The 21,522-nt window shown below is 38.9% G+C and overlaps 1 protein-coding gene and 1 long non-coding RNA gene across 2 annotated transcripts in view; one reads left to right on the forward strand and one right to left on the reverse strand.

Annotated features, from left to right (window-relative positions):
• kcnh3 (potassium voltage-gated channel, subfamily H (eag-related), member 3) overlaps positions 1–21,522 on the reverse strand; it is a 284,953-nt gene that overhangs the window by 68,234 nt on the left and 195,197 nt on the right. The window contains exon 3 of the mRNA XM_061879639.1: positions 1,522–1,656. Within this exon, the coding sequence (XP_061735623.1) occupies positions 1,522–1,656 (135 nt within the window). The remainder of the gene's footprint in view (positions 1–1,521; positions 1,657–21,522) is intronic.
• LOC133538230 (uncharacterized) lies at positions 1,256–17,042 on the forward strand. The gene is made up of 2 exons (XR_009802949.1): positions 1,256–1,802; positions 16,828–17,042. It is a non-coding gene; the product is annotated as an uncharacterized LOC133538230 (long non-coding RNA).

Here is a 21,522-nt window from a genome sequence, read left to right on the forward strand (position 1 = left end):
GCTAAGGACAGGAAGGCACTCCAGTGAGTGATTAAAACTGCTCAGTGCATATCAGGAGCAGCCTTCCCCTCACTACAGGACATGTACTCTACCAGGCCCACCAGGAGAGCACACAACATCATAAAGGACGGTACACACCCCCAGCACAGTCTCTTCAGCCTCCTACCATCAGGCAGACGATACAGGAGCCTGAAATCCAGGACTATGAGACTGACAAACAGTTTCTACCCACAGGCCAACAGGCTTGTGATGCTAACTCCCCCTCCCCTGTTTTTACTTTTGTATTTTTTTTAACAAAAGACAGCTACCTTGACCACCCCGAACTGTGAACCATCACTAAAGACAATTTTCACCTTTGATCACTAAAGATACTTTAACTGCTGCTGTGACCCAAGGTCACCTCCATATTTATACTGTTGACTGTCAATCACAATTTGCAATAATGTTATGTTACTTACTGTGCCTTGTATATACATTTGTATTTTAATTTTTTAAATTTTTTATTTTTACCTAAGTACCGTGTGACTTTTTGAAGGGTGGACTAGCAAAGTAAGATTTTCATTGTACGGCAAACTGTCTGTTTAACTGTGCATATGACAATAAAACAATCTTGAATCTTCAATGCGTTCTCTTTATTTTCATGACTATTTACATTGTAGATTGTCACTTAAGGCATCAAAACTATAAATGAAAACATGTGGAGTTGTGTACTTAACAAAAAAAGGTGAAACAACTGAAAACATGTTTTATATTCTAGTTTCTTCAAAATAGCCACCCTTTGCTCTGATTACTGCTTTGCACACTCTTGGCATTCTCTCGATGAGCTTCAAAAGGTACCTGAAATGGTTTTCACTTCACATGTGTGCCTTATCAGGGTTAATTAGTGGAATTTCTTGCTTTATTATTGGAGTTGAAAATAAATAAAATGCTTTGAATGAGAAGGTGTGTCCAAACTTTTGGTCTGTATAGTATATATAGACATAATATTTTGTCAGAAAAACTAACGTCAAAACGACAGCAGTTGCATGCATCGAGACACAACTGCACAAGTCCTTGGTGGCAATCATGGCGGCTGTTGTTTAGATGGTCATACTTTCTTTATACACCACTCTGTGCCATTCTTACTTCTCTGGTGCCTTGATACAGTGTTGTGTTTGTGGCCTTTCTTATACATTGATTATTGTGAGTTTCTGGCCTCACACACATGTATTTTAATTATTGTTATTCTACACAGATGCAGTGCAGAACTCTTCACACAAGTGGTTTGCGGTTGGAACAAGGCTTCGATTCTGCGCCTACTAATAAGCTGCCATTTCACTTTGTCCAGGGAGGATAAAATGGAAATAAAGCCAGCCTCCAGGGGAAGTGTAGCTAGCAAGCTCACACTTCCTCACACGTTGGAAATGATGAATGCTGTTAGTTAAAACAATCGGGATGCAGAAACACACTCAATAATTTTTCTTGTTAGGATTCGATGCTAACACACTTGGAAAAACACCTCGCCTGTGTGCTGTCACTCACCTGTATCCGGTCCCTGCTCCGAATCCTGGTCCTTCTTCTTGTCTGTGATGTCTTTGTGAGACACGAGGAAGAGGACCACCTCGCCCTTCTCGTTCTTGATGGGTACGATGTCCAGAAGACACCAGAACTGCGTGCCTGTACGCAAAACAAACACAGAATGCGTCAATCCGACAGCTGACCGGCAACATTTCAAAGAACATGCAGATGTAATTTAAAGTTGCTGGATGCGGACCACTCGTGCATCAGGAGGTCGCCTACAGCCACTGCTTTGTACGCAAAAGGTACAGGAGAGCACTCGAATTTTTAGTGTTTATTGCTATGCATATATATATATATATATATATATATATATATATATATATATATATATATATATATATATATATATACATACACATACATATATATATACATGTATATGTATATATATATATATATATATATATATATACACATACATATATATATACATGTATATGTATATATATATATATATATATATATATATATATATATATATATATTAGGGCTGCAACAACTAATCGATTAAATCGATTAAAATCGATTATAAAAATCGTTGGCGATTAATTTAGTCATCTCTTCGTTGGATGTATGTAATGAGGCTGAGGCTTTTTTTTTTCTTTTTTTTCTTTTCCCCCTAAACCTTTATTTATAAATTGCAACATTTACAAACAGCTGAAAAACAATAATCAAAATAAGTACAAAAACAGTACAAAACAGCACCAGGGCAGCGCCGAGGCTACGTCTCATGAGGTGGCAGTAAGCCAGCCAATGACGTGTCATGTGCAGCTCACGTGACCACGCCGTCGCCTTTGCTGAAAACATTCGAAAAATGGCAGAGGGAAACAGTACGGATAGTTCAGCGGAGAAACATCTCGAGGTGATTGCTTCAATGGAGAAAAGTGTACGACCTAAGTCGTCAAAAGTGTCGGAACACTTTACTTTAAAGACTTCAAAGAAGACATTTCCTGCAAAACGTGCAGCATGGACATCGCGTCGCACGGAAGGACAACATTGCTTCGGCAGCACCTGAAGAGGAGCCATGGATGAAGGGAAGAACTCGCGGTACGTAACTTTTTTAAGTCCATAGTCTGAGTATATTGATCCGTTGTGTCCGTCTTTGTGTGTTTTTAATCTGTTGTTAATGAGGAGACTTGTTTTTAAGGAAGCGCAGCAGCAACTGTTGTGTGTTAACTTTTAGAGTGTTAGGAACTGTTTAGATAGTGCGGTGACTTCATTTTCTGTGTTGTTTTGAGTCGCAACAAGCATTCATAAGTTCAACTTTTTTGTGAGTAACGTTAACGTTATGTCTTTGTTGCAACACGGGGCTGATAATGTGTCTCCGGCACATTTGACTCCATTTTGAGAGAGGAAACGCACGTATAAACGTAACGGACAGAAATATCTCAGGTTGGTTTTATAGCGGATCAATGTAGCCAGGACCAATAAAGCTATATGAATCTATTTAGACTTGAGTGACGCTTTAGTGTAACTAAACGTTATAAGGGTGCTGGAATGTTTAATGCTTTTATTCAGAGGTAGCCTAAAGTGAATCATTTATTATTCAGAACAGAAACGTGTACTTATATCTAATCCAGTTCTGGCCTGATGAGTTACATTTCTGTGTTGTTATTGATGTATTCTGCAACTCCAATGTCCATTTATTTAATTTAGCTGTTTTTTTAATCTGGTGGCGTATATGTCTTTTACGTCAGAAATTATTAATTAAATCAACTGGGTATGTATTGAGTTACATGTAAATGATGCTACTATCTACGTTCATAATACGGTTTCTCTCATTTCAGGAAGAAAAAAGCCAGCATTAGTGACTTGGTACAAAGGAAGGTGTGCACACCACGGCAAGCGGCTGCACTGACTGATGCTATTCTGAATATGTTGGTAACTGACATGAGGCTACGATCAATGGTGGAGGATGAAGGTTTTAGACAAATGATTCACGTCCTCAACCCTGGTAACACTCTTCCCTCCAGGAGCCATTTTACCAAACTGATGGAGAGGAAGTACGAGCGGACATTCCATGCTGTGTAGACTGACATAAAAGCCACCCAGAGCAGAATTGCTCTCACTACTAATGTGTGGACAAGTGTAGCCACCTTGGCAATACATGCCACTACATTGGAGACGAATGGAACATGAAGTCAATCTGCCTTACGACCATGCCACTACAGGAAAGACATTCAGCATCCAACATTGCAGAATGGTTGGAATAGTTAATAGCCAGGTTTGAAATTCCTCTATGCAAAATTATTGCTATTGTGCATGACAATGGTGCACTTTATAAAAAAAATTAAATTTTTGTAACACTCAGCCTTCCCGGTAAGGTCTATTCAGGTATACTGGAGAGGATGCTACGCCGGATAGTCAAACATCAGATTCAGGAGGAACAGTGTGGTTTTCATCCTGGTCGTGGAACTGTGGACCAGCTATATACTCTCGGCAGGGTCCTTGAGGGTGCATTGGAGTTTGCCCAACCAGAGTACATGTGCTTTGTGGACTTAGAGAAGGCATTCCACCGTGTACCCCGGGAAGTCCTGTAGGGAGTGCTCAGAGAGTATGGGGTAACGGACTGTCTTATTGTGGCGGTCCGCTCCCTGTACGATCAGTGTCAGAGCTTGGTCAGGCAGTAAGTTGGACACGTTTTCAGTGAGGGTTGGACTCCGCCAAGGCTGCCCTTTGTCACCGATTCTGTTCATAACTTTTATGGACAGAATTTCTAGGTACAGTCAGGGTGTTGAGGGTATCTGGTTTGGTGGCTGCAGAATTAGATCTCTGCTATTTGCAGATGATGTGGTCTTGATGGTTTCATCTGGCCAAGATCTTCAACTCTCACTGGATCGGTTCGCAGCAGAGTGTGAAGCGACTGGGATGAGAATCAGAGAATCCAATTTCGAGTCCATGGTTCTCGCCCGGAAAAGGGTGTAGGGCCATCTCCGAGTTGTGGAGGAGATTTTGCCCCAAGTGGAGGACTTCAAGTACCTCGGAGTCTTGTTCACGAGTGAGGGAAGAGCGGATCGTGAGATCGACAGGCGGATCGGTACGGCGTCTTCAGTAACGCGGACGCTGTATCCATCCGTTGTGGTGAAGGAGCTGAGCCGGAAGGCAAAGCTCTCAATTTACCGGTATATCTACGTTCCCATCCTCACCTATGGTCATGAGCTTTGGGTCATGACCGAAAGGACAAGATCACGGGTACAAGCAGCCGAAATGAGTTTCTTCCGCTGGGTGGCGGGGCTCTCCCTTAGAGATAGGGGGAGAAGACGCTGCTCCTCCACATCGAGAGGAGCCAGATGAGGTGGTACGGGCATCTGGTCAGGATGCCACCCGAACGCCTCCTTAGGGAGGTGTTTCGGGCACATCCGACCGGTAGGAGGCCACGGGGAAGACCCAGGACATGTTGGGAAGAGTATATCTCCCGGTTGGCCTGAAACGCCCCGGGATCCCCCGGGAAGAGCTGGACGAAGTGACTGGGGAGAGGGAAATCTGGGCATCTCTGCTTAGACTGCTTCCCCCGCGACTTGACCTCGGATGAGCGGAAGAAGATGGATGGATGGATGGACTTGCCTTGTTTTATTTGGCAAGTCGAAAGGACATGGTGCCAGTATGCTGTTTTTTTTAAACAAAGTATTGGAAAGGATAGAAATGTAGTTTTTCTCTTTTATCCAATTATTAATTGATTAATCAAAGTAAGTAGACAGATTAATAAATTATCAAATTAATATATATCATAGCTTGTTGCATGACATAATGAAACAATAGTCCGCTAAGAATAACTGCAGCTGCATGCAGTACAACTAGTTTCATGTCAAACAAGAACGTTTCTTATTATTTCCAAGCTTTCGCGGGCCACATAAAATTCCGTGGTGGGCCAGATCTGGCCCCACAGACTTGAGTTTGAAACCTATGCTCCACTGGAACTAGCGGTGTCCAGAAAAAACTTTTTCATGTCTTTTTGGAGCCTTGAATATTAACCGAAACAACATTGATGCGGTACAATATCAGCGTGAATCAGACATTATTTTGTGGTGTGAAATGTGAGAAAAGGTTTGATCAGGTGAACTTAGTCAAACAGAGAACAATTAATTTTTGTGGACATGTCCATAAATATTGATGATAAAGATTTCTTTTTTTGTGAAGAAATTTTTAGAATTAAGTTTATGAATCCAGATGGATCTCTATTACAATCCCCAAAGAGGGCACTTTAAGTTGATGATTACTTCTATGTGTAGAAATCTTTATAACTGAATCACTTGTTTATTTTTCAACAAGTTTTTAGTTATTTTTATATATTTTTTTCCAAATACTTCAAGAAAGACCACTATAAATGAGAAATATTTTGCACTGTTATATAATTTAATAAATCAGAAACTGATAACATAGTGCTGTATTTTACTTCTTTATATCTGTTTTTCAACCAAAAATGCTTTGCACTGATTAGGGGATACTTGAATTTAAAAAATGTTCACAGGGGGTACATCACTGAAAAAAGGTACAGAACCACTGATCTATTGGAGGACATTTAGATGTTATCTGGCAGTCCAGCTTTGCAAAAGTAAACCCGCTGCAGGACTGCTTGTATCGGACGTTTCGGTTGCGAGCCCATATAATGCAAAATTTTAACGAGTGTGGCCCACTGATGCATTTAATGTCCAACAAGAGCGTATCAAAGCCTTGTTTGACTCCAGAAATCATTGAACACTGGCTGCCTGGTCCCGCTTGGAGGAAGAGAATGACGAGAGAAAGCCAATAAGTACACAATGTTCATGCATGGCGCTGCGTTTGTTTTGGTTTCCTGTTACTCGCATATGTACTCCCCCCGGACTCCACGCCTGGCCATTTATGGATACCGTCTACCCTGCCAGTCTAACCAACCCACGGGATTGAATGCAAGTGAATAATGCAGGAGGAAGGAATGCCTGAATAAAATCATTCAACATATTGTCCTTGTTTGCCTGGAACAAGGAGCGTAAACAGAAGCGGATCGAAACACCACCTTGTTTTGTCTCTTCACTTGTCAGAGGCGAAGGGGGATTATGATGATGAGAGACAATTAACAAATTCATTGTGGCAAACGTAATTAAGGGTTGCACTGATTGTGTTTACTCAGTGACAATGCAAACACTTTTTTTTGCACTTACTTCACATAAAAACGTCAACCTTATTCAAATAAACGTCACAAGGGTGAGGCTGAAGGTCTGAATACACTATGTTGTTTTTTTAACTAAGGGGACAAAGGTAGACTTTTTTCTTCTTTTAGTACATTTTTGCTATATTTTTGGCCATAATCTAAGGAGGTTAGTTTGTGTCGTTAATAGGGAAACTTTTTTTTGCAAACTGAATTTATGTAACTGTTTTTTTTTTTGTGTTTGATTGAATTTTTTTTACATCAAATTATGCTGACAAGTTCATTGAAAAAAAATGTTAGCAAAATGGCAGTTAAAATATATGTGTTTTAAAATTCAGTGTATAAAAATTCTCTGTAAAAAAAAAAAGTCAGTGCTGACTCACTTCTGGTAGATTAAGACTGTAGCAATCAGTTTTGTCTCAGAAACAGCCAATGAGGTGTCAGGTTTGAAGTCACATGACACTGGTCTTGCAAAACAGCATAAAATAAGCAGTTAACTGGGCTGCCTGGGCATAACACAACATTTCAATGCGGCCTGCTGGATATTTTCAAAGTATAGAAATCAATCCAACGGTTAGAATTTTTTTCAATGGAATTCTCAGCATAAGTTAATGTAAAAAAATTCTGGTCACAAAATTCAAAGGCAAAAAAATTAAGTGACAAAAATTCAGTGTAAAAAAAAAAAAGGACACAAATTAACCTCTATTTACGTTTTGCATATATTTGTAGAAAAATGTTATACCTCGATGGGCAATAAGGACTTTTAAAAAATGTAATTAATACATTTTGAAAAGTATTTTTTACATGTTTTTTCCGAAGTGGGTTTTCATACTGAATAAAAAAAATTAAATGTCCAATTCTTTTTGCAGGTGTGAGATACACTGCCGGTTATTCAACAGTACCACAAAGCCAAACAGAACATACAAATGCATTGAAAATACAATAATTTAGATTCATTTTATGTATTCACTTTGTTGCTTAAATCTCTCAAATAACTTACGCTCTAAACAAATATACCAACATGGAATGTGTTTCCCCTCCTGTCAATGCATTTTTATCAAGTGATCAATTAGTAAAAAGGTGCATGAATTATTTTACTACTTTAAACCTGGGACTATGATTATCTGATCAAAAAGCCTTTAAACAGAGTCAAAATGTTTGATATTGTTTAGAACTGAAGTTTATTTAGAAATTAGACCAAAAAAATACAAATAAAAATTAAAGCTGCAAGAAGCGATGGACGGGACCGAGTATATATGGAAGTGGCTGAGGAGAGGGAAGTCTGGGCTTCCCAGATATAAGTTAGAACAACACACTACTTTGTATTATATTGTAATTTTTACCTTCCATAACGTGTCTACTGACAGATATAAGTTAGAACTATACACTACTTTGTATTATAACTGTTGTAGTTTTTATCTTCCATAACATGTTAACATTTGTAAAAAAAACAGTGTTCTGTTCTACATGGTAGTGTGCTGGGGGGGCAGTACATCTAAGGACAGCTCCAGACTTGCGAAACTGATCAGGCGGGCCGGTTCTACAATCGGAATGAAACTGGACTCACTGGTGACGGTGGCAGAGAAGAGGACTGTTGACAAACTAGTGAGCATCCTGGATGATGCCAGTCACCCTCTGCATAGCGTTATCAGTAGCCAGAGGAGCCTGTTCAGTGCTAGACTGCTTCATCCCAAGTGCAGGACTAATAGACCCAAAAACTCCTTTGTCCCACACGCCATTAGACTGTACAACTCCTCTCTGGGGCGGGGGGCGGGGGGGTACTAGGATGACAGGGGATGCAAAACAATAACAGTGCAATACTTTTTCATAACATGGTCACTACTGCCTACTTTGTCTTGTTATATTCTTATTTTACTGTTATATTTTTATTCCCATTGTTGCTTTTTATTTTTTATTCTTATTGTAACATTTATTTATTTTGTTTCCATTTAAACCCCCATTATTTACTTTTTACTTTTATTTAAATTGGTCTCAACTGTGTACACTGCTGCTGGAATTTTAATTTTCCTGAAGGAACTCTCCTGAAGGAATCAATAAAGTACTATCTATCTATCTATCTATCTATGTTTACTGACAGATATAAGTTAGATCTATACACTAATTTGTATCATAAATGTTGTAGTTTTTATCTTCCATAACATGTCTAGTGACAGATATAAGTTAGAACTACACACTACTTTGTATTATATACGATGATTGCCAGATCTAATTTACCATGGCACAAAATAACACGGTTAAACGTCTCATTGACTGCTTGTACGACATCAAAGCCTGGCTTTCAGCTATCTTCCTGAGCCTAAACAAAGACAAAACAGAAGTTAGGTTGTGTGGTCCAAGTCGCTCTCCCTCCCCCAACGTTGACCTCGGCACTCTGACCCCGTATCTCAGCGATTGTGTCACAAACCTGGGGATAAAGTTCGACTCAGATTTTAAATTCGAAAAACAAATCAGCAGCGTCGTTCAAAAAAGCTTTTATCAATTACGCCAAATAGCGAAAGTGAAACCGCTTCTTTCAGGACATGTTCTCGAAAAATTAATCCACGCCTTTATCTGTAATCGTTTAGACTACTGCAATGCCCTGTATATAGGCATTAGCCAGGCCTCCCTCGCCCGCCTGCAGCTCGTGCAGAACTCTGCTGCTCGTCTGCTAACACAGACCTGCAGACGTGAGCACATCACCCCTATATTAGTGTCCCTTTACTGGCTCTCTGTGCATTACCGAATCAATGTTAAACTCCTATTTGTTCTTAAATGTCTAAACAACCTCGCGCCAACATATCTCTCCGACCTCCTTCAGCCTTACTGCCCCCACCCGATCCCTGACATAAGGCTAAAGCTTAGAGGTGACAGAGCTTTCGCCGCTGCTGCTCCCAAACTCTGGAACGACCAGCCTCTGAGTATTAGACAAGCATCCTCTCTTCCTGTTTTTAAAAAAACGTCTCCTTCACTGTGTCTGCGCACGGCGGCCATCTTTGAAATGGTTTTCGGCGCAGCGGTTCTTTGAAGGCTGATAAAATCAAAACCGTTGCATTAATTAAAACTCTTTCATTAAATTTTAATCAGAAGGGTTTAATCTCTCTACAGTGGTAGTTTGAAGCAGACACGACAAACGCGCTCAGAGGAGATAATGTTTGCAAAAAGGTGACCGATTTTTACAAAACTTTTGTTTTGAAGGGGGAATTGCAAACTTCCTGTTGATTTTTGCTGGGGGGTGTATATGAAATGTAGGTCTAAGTGAGACCTACATAGGGGTTTTTGTTTCATATCTCTACGACATTCCTACTGGAAGGTACAGGAATTTTTGTCTGTGTTTTCTTCCTAGGAGCAGTTTTTTTAGTAGTAATTTTGAGTTTTGGGGTTAGGTTTTTTGATTGGATCGTAATGTTCGCCAGTCTTGATGTGTGTGTCAAATTTGGTGAGTTTTGAAGCATGTTAAGGGGGTCAAATTACAGCTCAAAGCTGCGGAATAATAATAAAGAAAGAAAGAATAAAACACTACAAATTAAATAGGGTCCTCTGTCCCAAAGGGACATTCGGTCCTTAAATATCCAAAATGGATTTAAGCCCATCAAAATCTTAAAGTGGAACTGATTTTTTGGGGGGGAATTTTGCTTATTTTTTGGGGCAATTTTGCCTGTCATCCACAATCCCTATTTAAGAAAAGATCACGTTTTTCTTTTTACTGTATTTTTCGGATTATAAATCGCTCCGGAATATACGTCGCACCGGCCGAAAATGAATAATAAAGCACAAAAAAAACATACATACGTCGCACTGGAGTATAAGTCGCATTTTGGGGGGAAATTCATTCGATAAAATACAACACCAAGAATAGACATTTGAAAGGCAATTTAAAATAAATAAAGAATAGTGAACAACAGGCAGAATAAGTGTACGTTATATGACGCATAAATAACCAACTGAGAAGGTGCCTGGTATGTTAACGTAACATATTATGATAAGAGTCATTCAAATAACAATAACATATAGAACAAGCTATACGTTTACCAAACAATCTGTCACTCCTAATCGATAAATCCGATGAAATGTTCTTCCTCGATGTCGCTTCTAAACAACTCTGCCAACTCCAAAGGTATGCGCCGCTTCCTCTTGTCATTTTATGCTGCATATTTCACTATGTCCATCTTTTAATCGGCAGTACATGATTTCCTTTTTGGTCTAATTTTTGTTCAGCCCTTGTCAGTTTTTAAAAGTTACCACCAATGATGAAACTATCCATTTTAACAGCTACGGCAGTAGCATATAGCAGTTAGCATTCCATGACCCACAATGCACTTCTGCCATGACCCTCCCCCGCCTAATTGTTATTGGTTGACGTGTGTGTGATGATTGCTGACGTGTGTGTGACGATTGCTGACATTTTCTTCATCTCTTCCGCGAATGAGATAAATAATATTATTTGATATTGTGTAATCTGCAGTACATGATTTCCTTTTCGGTGCCATTTTTGTTCAGGCCTTCTCTGTTGTTATAAGTTACCGCCAACGATGAAATGATCCATTTTAATAGCTACGGCAGTAGCATATAGCAGTTAGCATTCCATGACTCACAATGCACTTCTGCCATGACCCTTCCCCACCGAATTCTTATTGGTTGACGTGTATGTGACAATTGCTGACATGTGTGACGATTGCTGACATTTTCTTCGTCTCTTCTGCGAATGAGATAAATAATATTTTTTGATATTTTACGGTAATGTGTTAATAATTTCACGCAATAGCGCACCGGAGTACATGACGCACCCCCGGCCAAACTATGAAAAAAAACTGCGACCTATAGTCCGAAAAATACAGTATTTGCATTTTAAGTGGTATAATGCGACCGGTGGCTAAAAATTAAAATAATGCAGTACACTATTCCGCCCACAGAGCCCTCTAAAAAACATCCAAAAACCACAAACAAAAGTCCATTTACATCCTCTGACTGGAATAGTAACTAAATATTAGCAATATTGTTATTATAAGCGCTATTACTGATAGCAAGAGACGGAAAAGACACACTTTTTTTTTGTTTTACCGGCTTGAGGATTATGATTAATTCTTCATTATATATACATACCCCCTGTGAGCATCCCAGTGAGAGCAGACATTGTACAGTGAGTCAGTGTTTCTTGTTGGGCCGAAAGCGCCCCTTTGATGGCCGCTCTTGCAGGCAGCGCTGGCCACACCTCCCTCCACATATACAATACAATTAAATAAAACTAATATGACTTACGTGTAAAAAAAAACAACTGCTAAACATTGTTGTAATTAATTATGCCATGAAATCTACGTATTCATACAAAACGTACAATTAATATTCACATTAGTTAGGAATCAGTATTAAATGTTCATTAATACCTTATTCTAGTGATCCTTAAACTGTGGTACACATACCATTAGTGTTATGCAGGCTCCGTCACTTCATTAAATATTCAAACACAGTGTTACTGTTCACTGTGTGTAATATTACAGTGGCCAAAAATATCATTTATATTTGTTGAATAACACCTATGCCTTGCTTTTAATGAATACCTAGGCCCATTCCACTACTGTATGTATACGGTCATTATTGTAGTACTTGGACAGCCAAATGTTTTCTGAGGTGGTGCTTGGTTAAAAATGTTTGAGAACCATGGCCTTATTCTATTTATTATTATTTTTTATTCGGCGTTGATGGCAGAGTGTTAATATACTGGCTGGGAATTGAACCTATGCCCTTCTGTAAACCATTGCCCTATGTAAAAGTGTGAAAAAATGTAGACTACTGTACATATTCGCATGAATACATAGTTACATGAAATATTGATATCGGTCACAAGTGTGTCGGGACATTTTTGGCCCGAAGCTTTTTTTATTGTCCTCTTCATATTAAACAAATAAAAAGAGTTCATTATTGATGAGATGTATTATTGCATTTGTTACACAAAGCTGAAATTTGTTTTTTATACATTGATCTACAATCAGATTGGTTTCAGTATCTGACTCACAGATCAAAGAGTTTATGTTTGAGTACATGACAAGTATTCCTTGTGTGATTTGACACATGTACATTTTTACCAATTTGTTTTTCGTTAATAAAACACGATGTTGAGCTAAGAAACTGGCTTTTGAAATATTAAACCCATGTCGGTGGAGTCTCATTTGCATTTTTATCTGGAAGACTTTCCCCTTTTCAAATCTTGACATGAAAGTTTGATTTATGAATAAAAAATGTTTCATTCACAATTTTCACTCCACACACTCCTCGCTTCGCATGCTAGTGAATGAATAATTGTGCTCACTGCTGAGCGGGGATTCCTGGTAGTGATGGGGACGCCTGCACACTTCGGGGGAGATGCTTCTTTTGGCTCAGCTCCCGAAAAAGAGCTGAGCTCTCACATGGCTCCTCAGGTTTTATTGTTACTTAAATTGATTTATCACCGAAATACATGTAAAATACCGTATTTTCTGGACCATAGGGCAAATTAAAGGGATCATATTCAGATTTTTTTTTAAATTGAAAACACTAAATTGAAAACACTTCCTTGTGGTCTACATCAGTGTTTTTTTTTCATAAAAAAAAAGGCACACCACCAGCAGAAAGTGTTAAAAATGAAACTCCACCAGGTCCATCCATCCATCTTTTTACCGCTTGTCCCTTTTGGGTGCGCAGGGGGCCGCTGGAGCCTATTTTGAGTTTGTTGATGTTTTCCTGTGTGTAGTGCTTTAGTTCTTGTCTTGCGCTGTTATTTTGGTGACCATCCTGTTGTGTTGGTGTTTTCCTGTTGCAGTTTCATGTCTTCCCTTGAGCGCTATTCCAAGCACCTGCTTTGTGTTAGCAAGCAAGGCTATTTACATTGTTGCTATCCTTCTTTGTGTGAACATTGTTGATTGTCATGTCATGTGCGGATGTACTTTGTGGACGCTGTACGTTTTTGCTGCCGTCCAGCATTGTGTGTCTGTTTATTTTGTAGCCAGTTCAGATGTACTTTCGTCTTGCATAGTCATTGCCTTTTCCTTTCCCTTTTGTTAATTTTTGGTTTAAGCATTACATACAATTTTAACTGCACACTGCCTCCGACTGTGGTCTGCATATTGGGATCACAACAAACCATCCACATTTCACCAGACACACTCCGACTTTTACGAAGCAATTAACTACCTGCTGCCACCTACTGACATGGGCTATTACGTGGTTACCCTGCCGAGTTTTACACAGCACAGACACTAAGCAACAGCACATTATTTGCAGATTATAATTATTGATTTGCAAAAAATATTTTTTGGACCAATTAGGTGCAGTTGCATAATTTCACACGGCACACTAATGTTACACAGTGGTTAAAAAACACTGGTCTACATAATATGTAATAGTGGTTCTTTGGTGAAAGTGTTGCATAGATTATGTTTTACAGATCATCTTCTAGCCGCTTTCTGACAGTCGCTTCAGGATGCGCTGTTTTGTGGGCGGTCTTATTTACGTGGCTCACTTTTGACATCATTTTCTCCCCATCATCTTTGTTGTAGTGGTGTAGAGTGCAAGGACGGGAGTTGAAGAAGTGTCAAAAGATGGAGCTAACTGAATGCTCCATAACAAGAAGATAGAGAAAAAGAAGGAGCTTATCGACTATGGCATCGACACGGACTACAGTGGTTGAAGTGCGCTCATTTTCAGGACTTATGCAAATCCCAAATACACATTAGCAGGTACCAGAAGGTAAAAAAAGTTGGTTTTGCATAATATTGTCAAACAAAACGGCAGATAATATGTCTGCTAATGGATGCCATTTCGCGGTCCTTATACACCAGGCAAAATAATACTTGTATCTCTGAATACGGTGGCCATAATGGACCAACAATCCCTCCAGCGGTGAGGCTTCAAAGTCCTACAGTCCTATTACAGTTTACACGTATCTTTTATGTGTGACTACCATCTACTGGTCACACTTATCATTACACCATGTTCCAAATAAAATTGTTTTGAGGTCGGTAAGCACAACCAGAATTATTCCGTACATTAGGCAAACCGGATTATATGGAGCACAGTCGATTTTTGAGAAAATGAAAGGATTTTAAGTGTGCCTCATAGTCAGAAAAATACGGTATATATTTTTTATGTAAATGTAAATCAAACAAAACAACACAAAAGACCCATCTTAAGTACCGTATTTTTCGGACTATAAGTCACAGTTTTTTTCATAGTTTGGCCAGGGGTGCGACTTATACTCAGGAGCGACTTATGTGTGAAATTATTTACATATTACCGTGAAATATCAAATAATATTATTTAGCTCATTCACGTAAGAGACTAGACGTATAAGATTTCATGGGATTTATCGATTAGGAGTGACAGATTGTTTGGTAAACATATAGCATGTTCTATATGTTATAGTTATTTGAAGTACTCTTACCTTAATATGTTACGTTAACATACCAGGCACATTCTCAGTTGGCTATTTATGCATCATATAACGTACACTTATTCAGCCTGTTGTTCACTATTCTTTATTTATTTTAAATTGCCTTTCAAATGTCTATTCTTGGTGTTGGGTTTTATCAAATAAATTTCCCCAAAAAATGCGACTTATACTCCAGTGCGACTTGTGTATGTTTTTCCCCATCTTTATTATGCATTTTCGGCAGGTGCGACTTATACTCCGGAGCGACTTATACTCCAAAAAATACGGTAGACAAAAGGTCTGTTGGAGGAATATTCCCCCACTTTTGGAGGGAGTGAACTGTACATGGGATCTCGTCTCATGTGCGGTACGTTTGCTCAAGAACATAACACAGGGTCTCTGCGACGTTCTCAAAAATCCAAACATCTAAAAGCAACACTGAAGTTTATGCATGTTTTAAATAAAAGTAACGTAATTTTTCAAGAACTTTCAAAATCGGATTTCAGACCCTTTATGAGATTTATGAGATTTTAGGAGAATTTTAAACATTGTAAGGCCTCAAATTCAAATTGATGGATTTAAGACTTATTAAGACCACATGGGTACTCTGTAACTAGGGATGTCACAGTATTAAAATTTCTTATCAGGGTTATTGTGAGCAAAATGATCAATGTTATCATTATTATTGCGGTATTTCGAAATGTGGTCGGAATTTTCAAAAAGTACTTATATTGAAATATTTTAACAAAGTTTTGTTTAAAATGAACAGCACATTCAAAATGATTTCCTTCGTAGAAGAAACTGTCAGAGTTTGTTGGTGATGAACCCCAAGATGCAGGGAAGGAAGCAGGCATTGCTTAAGAAAACATACTTTAATTTAAACACTAAAAAAAGAACAAACAAAAGGGTACTAACAAAAGGCGTGCACAAGGCGGATAACAAACTTGGCTAAGAACAAAAACACTTACTGTGACAAGACGGAACAATGGCATGAGCAGAGTGAACAGAAATAAACAAAGCTATAAGCGACAAGACAGGTAGTGGTGACATCGACATGACACGGCACGACACGACAATAATCCAGCCTCTGACTGGAGGACAAAACAGGCTCGAATAGTGTCTGGCTGATTGACACCAGGTGTGGCCAGGTGCCCATCAGCCACAGCTGAGGGGACACAGCACTCAGGGAGACAAACAGGAAATAGAAACAAAATATGAGTGCTGACAGGAACTAAAGACAGGAAATACTACACACACACACAGAGGAAAAACTAAAACACAACCAAACTGTCAGGGGCAACCCTGACAGAAACCTTATTGCTTTTAAAAAAGCGTCAAAATTGTCCACACCTGTCGTCATCTAAAAACAGCAGTGTGCTGTTAAACACACGCCGAGACACAATGGAAATGAAGCGAGGGAAAATGAAATTATACCAAGCGTTTTCTCAGAGCAAAGTAGAAAAGTCTGTGGAGTTGTGTGCCGCCATGATTGTCAAGCCAAACGACGCTAGTGCGTATGTGATAACGCTGTTGTGACTTCGCTTACAGGAAGCAAGCAGTGTTGCGTAAAATGCATTAATAAATAACGTTTTTTCGGTAATTAAAAATTTACACAGTATTACTAACCGTTGGGAATTTTACGGCGGTTTATCATTGTACTGTTTACCGTTACATCCCCACCTGTAACATGAATGTGTTTTCATCCTTGCAAATAAACACGTTTTATCTCATTTATGTTCAGGAAGAAGATGTACTAGGAACGAAAAGAAGAGAGAAGCTTGTCGACACAAACACACCAATTTTCGATCTCCGTCAAGATGGGGAAAAAGCATGAGAGGCGGGCAACCGTTTTAGAGAATGCTCCGACCTTTAAAGAGCTCGGTTCACTCTCTCATTGCTGGTATTACTATTGTTTGTATTTACTCCTTTTTGTAAAAATAAATGGTTAAACCTCAATTTTAGTCACTTTTTATCATTTTAGACAGCTTGACAACAGAAGGATCTGAGTGGACTCTTCTCTCGTGTAAATTTCACATACACTGGAACCTCAATATACGAACCTCTCGTTAAGAAAACTTTTCGATTTACAAATTTTTAGATCACGCCGAATATGCCTCTGTGTGCGAACCATGTCTCTGTGTACGAACGCTTCATTCATGCGCCTGCTGGCAAGAACGCAGGCGAAACATTGTTGTGGAGGCGGAGCTCCGCACTCTAAAAGTCACGTCTCAACACTCCAGTACGTGGTCATTTGTTTTTTTTCACTTTTGACAAGTCTAGTCCATTTTGGCAACTCAATAAGGGGTCCCAAAAACTCAACTGACCAGCGTGGAAGTAACCGCTGTAGAGTAAAAAAATTTAAAAAAAGACTATTTCCGGCGGGTACATTCAGAGGCGGTCCTGGCTAGATTTACACCCTGGTTGAAACATCCTTTAACCCCGCACCCCAAATAAATTAAATAACTTTCAAATAATATGATATATTATTTTTATTATTTTACGACATAATCTTAAATGCAAAACAGCAACTAAAACTGAGAAAAAAACTAATGAATAAATGAAATAAAGTATATAAACACCAATCTAATTTTTGCAAATCCTACATCACGGGATCTAATAACCATGTTTGAAAAGTCCCTCAAGAAAGCCATCAAAAAAACTCTATGGAGTGGTTTTGTTTTGCATTATCCTAATAACATCTGAACAGTTCCAGCTATGATCACACACCAGTTTTGTACAGAAACAGAAGAGAATTAACAAAATATGAATTTAGTGCTCAGATTCAAGGAGATTTTTCAACCCGTGATATCCCCCCTTTTTTAAGATGCTTACAAAATGCAATGACAATGTACAGTACAGGGCAAAATTTTGGACACACCTTCTCATTCACAACACAACACAACACAAAAAATTCCACTAATCAGCCCTGATAAGGGTGTGAAGTGAAAACCATTTCAGGTGACCACCTCTTGAAGCTCATCGAGAGAATACCAAGAGTGTGCAAAGAAGTAATCAGAGCAGAGGGTGGTTATTCTGAAGAAACTACAATATAAAACACATTTTCAGTTATTTCACCTTTTTTGTTAAGTACATAACTCCACATGTGTTCATGCATAGATTTGATGCCTTCAGTGACAATCTACTGTCAAGGCGTAGACTTTGGGGTTTGTTTTCCTGGAAGGCAAAGGAAAGTTGGAGCGGTCAAGGCGTGAAGGTAAGGACATAATTTAATCTTAACTCAAAACAGGAACAAACAAAAGGCGCTCACAAAGAGGTACAAAAACTTGGCTGTGAAAACAAAACTTGCACTAAGGCAGAAACTATGAACATGAAACAAAACTTCCTATCTGTGACATGAAAAAACAAAAACTTACATGGCATGACAAGAAACATAAATAAGGACCAGCATCAGTAACAGATGTACAGTCGTCAGGCTGACTACCTGGCAACTGTGGCTTAAATAATACTGTGGTGATTAGTGAAAACAGGTGCGTGACATGGGGAATAGGTGAAAACCAATGGGTTGACATGGAAACAAAGCAAACAGGGAAGTGCAAAAACAGGAAACAATAGAGTCTTAAACAAAACAGAACAAAACTAAACAAAACATGATCCCAAAACATGACATTTACGATGTAAATAGTCATGAAAATAAAGAACACACATTGAATGAGAAGGTGTGTCCAAACTTTCGGCCTGTACTGTATAGTTATACTTATCTGTTAGCTTCGTAGCTTTAAAGTTACTAGCGCTAGCATTTAGCATGTAGCATTATCTTTTTCTACTGTATTTACATCTAACATAGCTAAACAAGCTGAAATGACCACCATAGCCCCCTAGTGTATGAAAGGCACACTGCGTATGGCCATCAACTTCACATGTAGCTATGAAAATAGAAGAAACTGAATTATTTGAAAAATCTGACAAATTTAACACATAGAAAAGTACTGACAGTAAAAAGTGACATGACAGACAGCATTAATTTTAAACTAGTAAGAATAACATGTATATTAAGTGCTGTCATGTGTGTCAGTAGAAATGTTCACATTTCAACTTACAGGAATTCTACTTCGAACTACAGAAAACACGTTGAAGTAAATTGTAGATTAATTTTATGTTTTACACACACATGTGCACGCACACGTATGCACAAACACACACTCTTACACCAACTATAATTGTAGTCCAAGAACCATTAAATAATAGCTACTAGGGCTGCGAATCTTTGGGTGTCCCACGATTCGATTCAATATCGATTCTCGAGGTCGCGATTCGATAATATATCGATTTTTTTGATTCAACGCGATTCTCGATTCAAAAACGGTATTTTTTTTTATTCAAAACGATTCTGTATTCATTCAATACATAGGATTTCAGCAAGATCTACCCCAGTCTGCTGACATGCAAGCAGAGTAGTAGATTAAAAAAAAAAAAAGCTTTTATAAATGTAAAGGACAATGTTTTATCAACTGATTGCAATGATGTAAATTTGTTTTAACTATTAAACGAACCAAAAATATGATTTATTTTATCTTTGTGAAAATATTGAACACAGTGTGTTGTCAAGCTTATGAGATGCGATGCAAGTGTAAGCCACTGTGACACTATTGTTCTTTTTTTTATTTTTATAAATGTCTAATGATAATGTCAATGAGGGATTTTTATTCACTTCTATGCTGAAATCATAACTAATATTGATACTGTTGTTGATAATATTCATTTTTGTTTTGAACCGATCCGTTGTGGTAAAGAAGGAGCTGAGCCGGAAGGCAAACCTCTCAATTTACTGGTCAATCTACGTTCCCATCCTCACCTATGGTCATGAGCTTTGGGTCATGACCGAAAGGATAAGATCACGGGTACAAGCGGCCGAAATGAGTTTCCTCCGCCGGGTGGCGGGGCTCTCCCTTAGAGATAGGGTGAGAAGCTCTGTCATCCGGGAGGAAATCAAAGTAAAGCCGCTGCTCCTCCACATCGAGAGGAGCCAGATGAGGTGGTTCGGGCATCTGGTCAGGATGCCACCCGAACGCCTCCCTAGGGAGGTGTTTAGGGCACGTCCAACGGGTAGGAGGCCACGGGGAAGACCCAGGACACGTTGGGAGGACTGAGTCTCCCGGCTGGCCTGGGAACGCCTCGGGATCCCTCGGGAGGAGCTGGACGAGGTGGCTGGGGAGAGGGAAGTCTGGGCTTTCCTGCTTAGGCTGCTGCCCCCGCGACCCGACCTCGGATATGCGGAAGAAGATGGACGGATGGATGGATACTTTTGGTTTGTTCTGTGTCGTGTTTGTGTCTCCTCTCAATTGCTCTGTTTATTGCAGTTCTGAGTGTTGCTGGGCCAGGTTTGGTTTTGGAATTGGATTGCATTGTTATGGTATTGCTGTGTAATGGTTTGTTGGACTGATTAAAACAATAAAATAAAATAAAATAAAAAAAATAAAAAAATCGATTAAAAAAAAAAGAGAATCGATTCTGAATCGCACAACGTATTCGATTCAGTTCGTATTCGAATCGATTTGTTCCCACACCCCTGAGCGCTACCAAATAAATCAGAAGTTACTGACAAGTTACTCAATACTTGAGTGTTTTTTTTCGCAGAATACTTACTTACTCTTACTCAAGTAAATATTTTGATTACTACTTTTTACTTTTACTTGAGTCATTTTATTCTAAAGTAACGGTATTCTTATTTGAGTAAAATTTTTGAGCACTCTACTCACCTCTGGTTGCAAGTAATCCATCCATCCATTTTCTACCACTTGTCCGTTTTGAGGTCGCGGGGGTGCTGGAGCCTATCTCAGCTGCATTCGGGCGGAAGGCGGGCTACACCCTGGACAAGTCGCCACCTCATCGCAGGGCCAACACAGATAGACAGACAACATTCACACTCACATTCACACACTAAGGGCCAATTTAGTGTTGCCAATCAACCTATTCCCAGGTGCATATTTTTAGTAATGATGCCTCAATTCTTAAAGTTGCGAGTTTGGCAAAACTATAAACCAAATACAGTCATCTTCTGTGGCTAATAACAACATATTAGCAAGAGGCTAATCAATGCTATTATCCCTCACGTCACTCATAGAAATCTTCATACCTTTTCCTTCAGCTTCTTTGGTATTTTATTTAATAACAACAAAAACAACAACAACTACAGATCAACACCAGCACATACGATATGAACAAATGATCGTAAAAGTGATAGCAAAGAAGCAGTTAGCGAAATAAATAATAATACAGAAATTACAATGAGCATTTTTACACTACAACTGGAGCAATACAAACACCAATAGAAATAGCGCTATTGCTAATGAACAATACCAATAATTTACCTCTATTTTTAACAATACTGTTGTTCAAATGCAACAATATATATACATAATGATAACTAGAGATAAAAAAAGGAATACCGAAAGATGCAGGGGAAGCGAAAGAGGCA

Source organism: Nerophis ophidion, linkage group LG19, assembly GCF_033978795.1.
Source record: "Nerophis ophidion isolate RoL-2023_Sa linkage group LG19, RoL_Noph_v1.0, whole genome shotgun sequence".
In the NCBI taxonomy this organism is placed as follows: domain Eukaryota; kingdom Metazoa; phylum Chordata; class Actinopteri; order Syngnathiformes; family Syngnathidae; genus Nerophis; species Nerophis ophidion.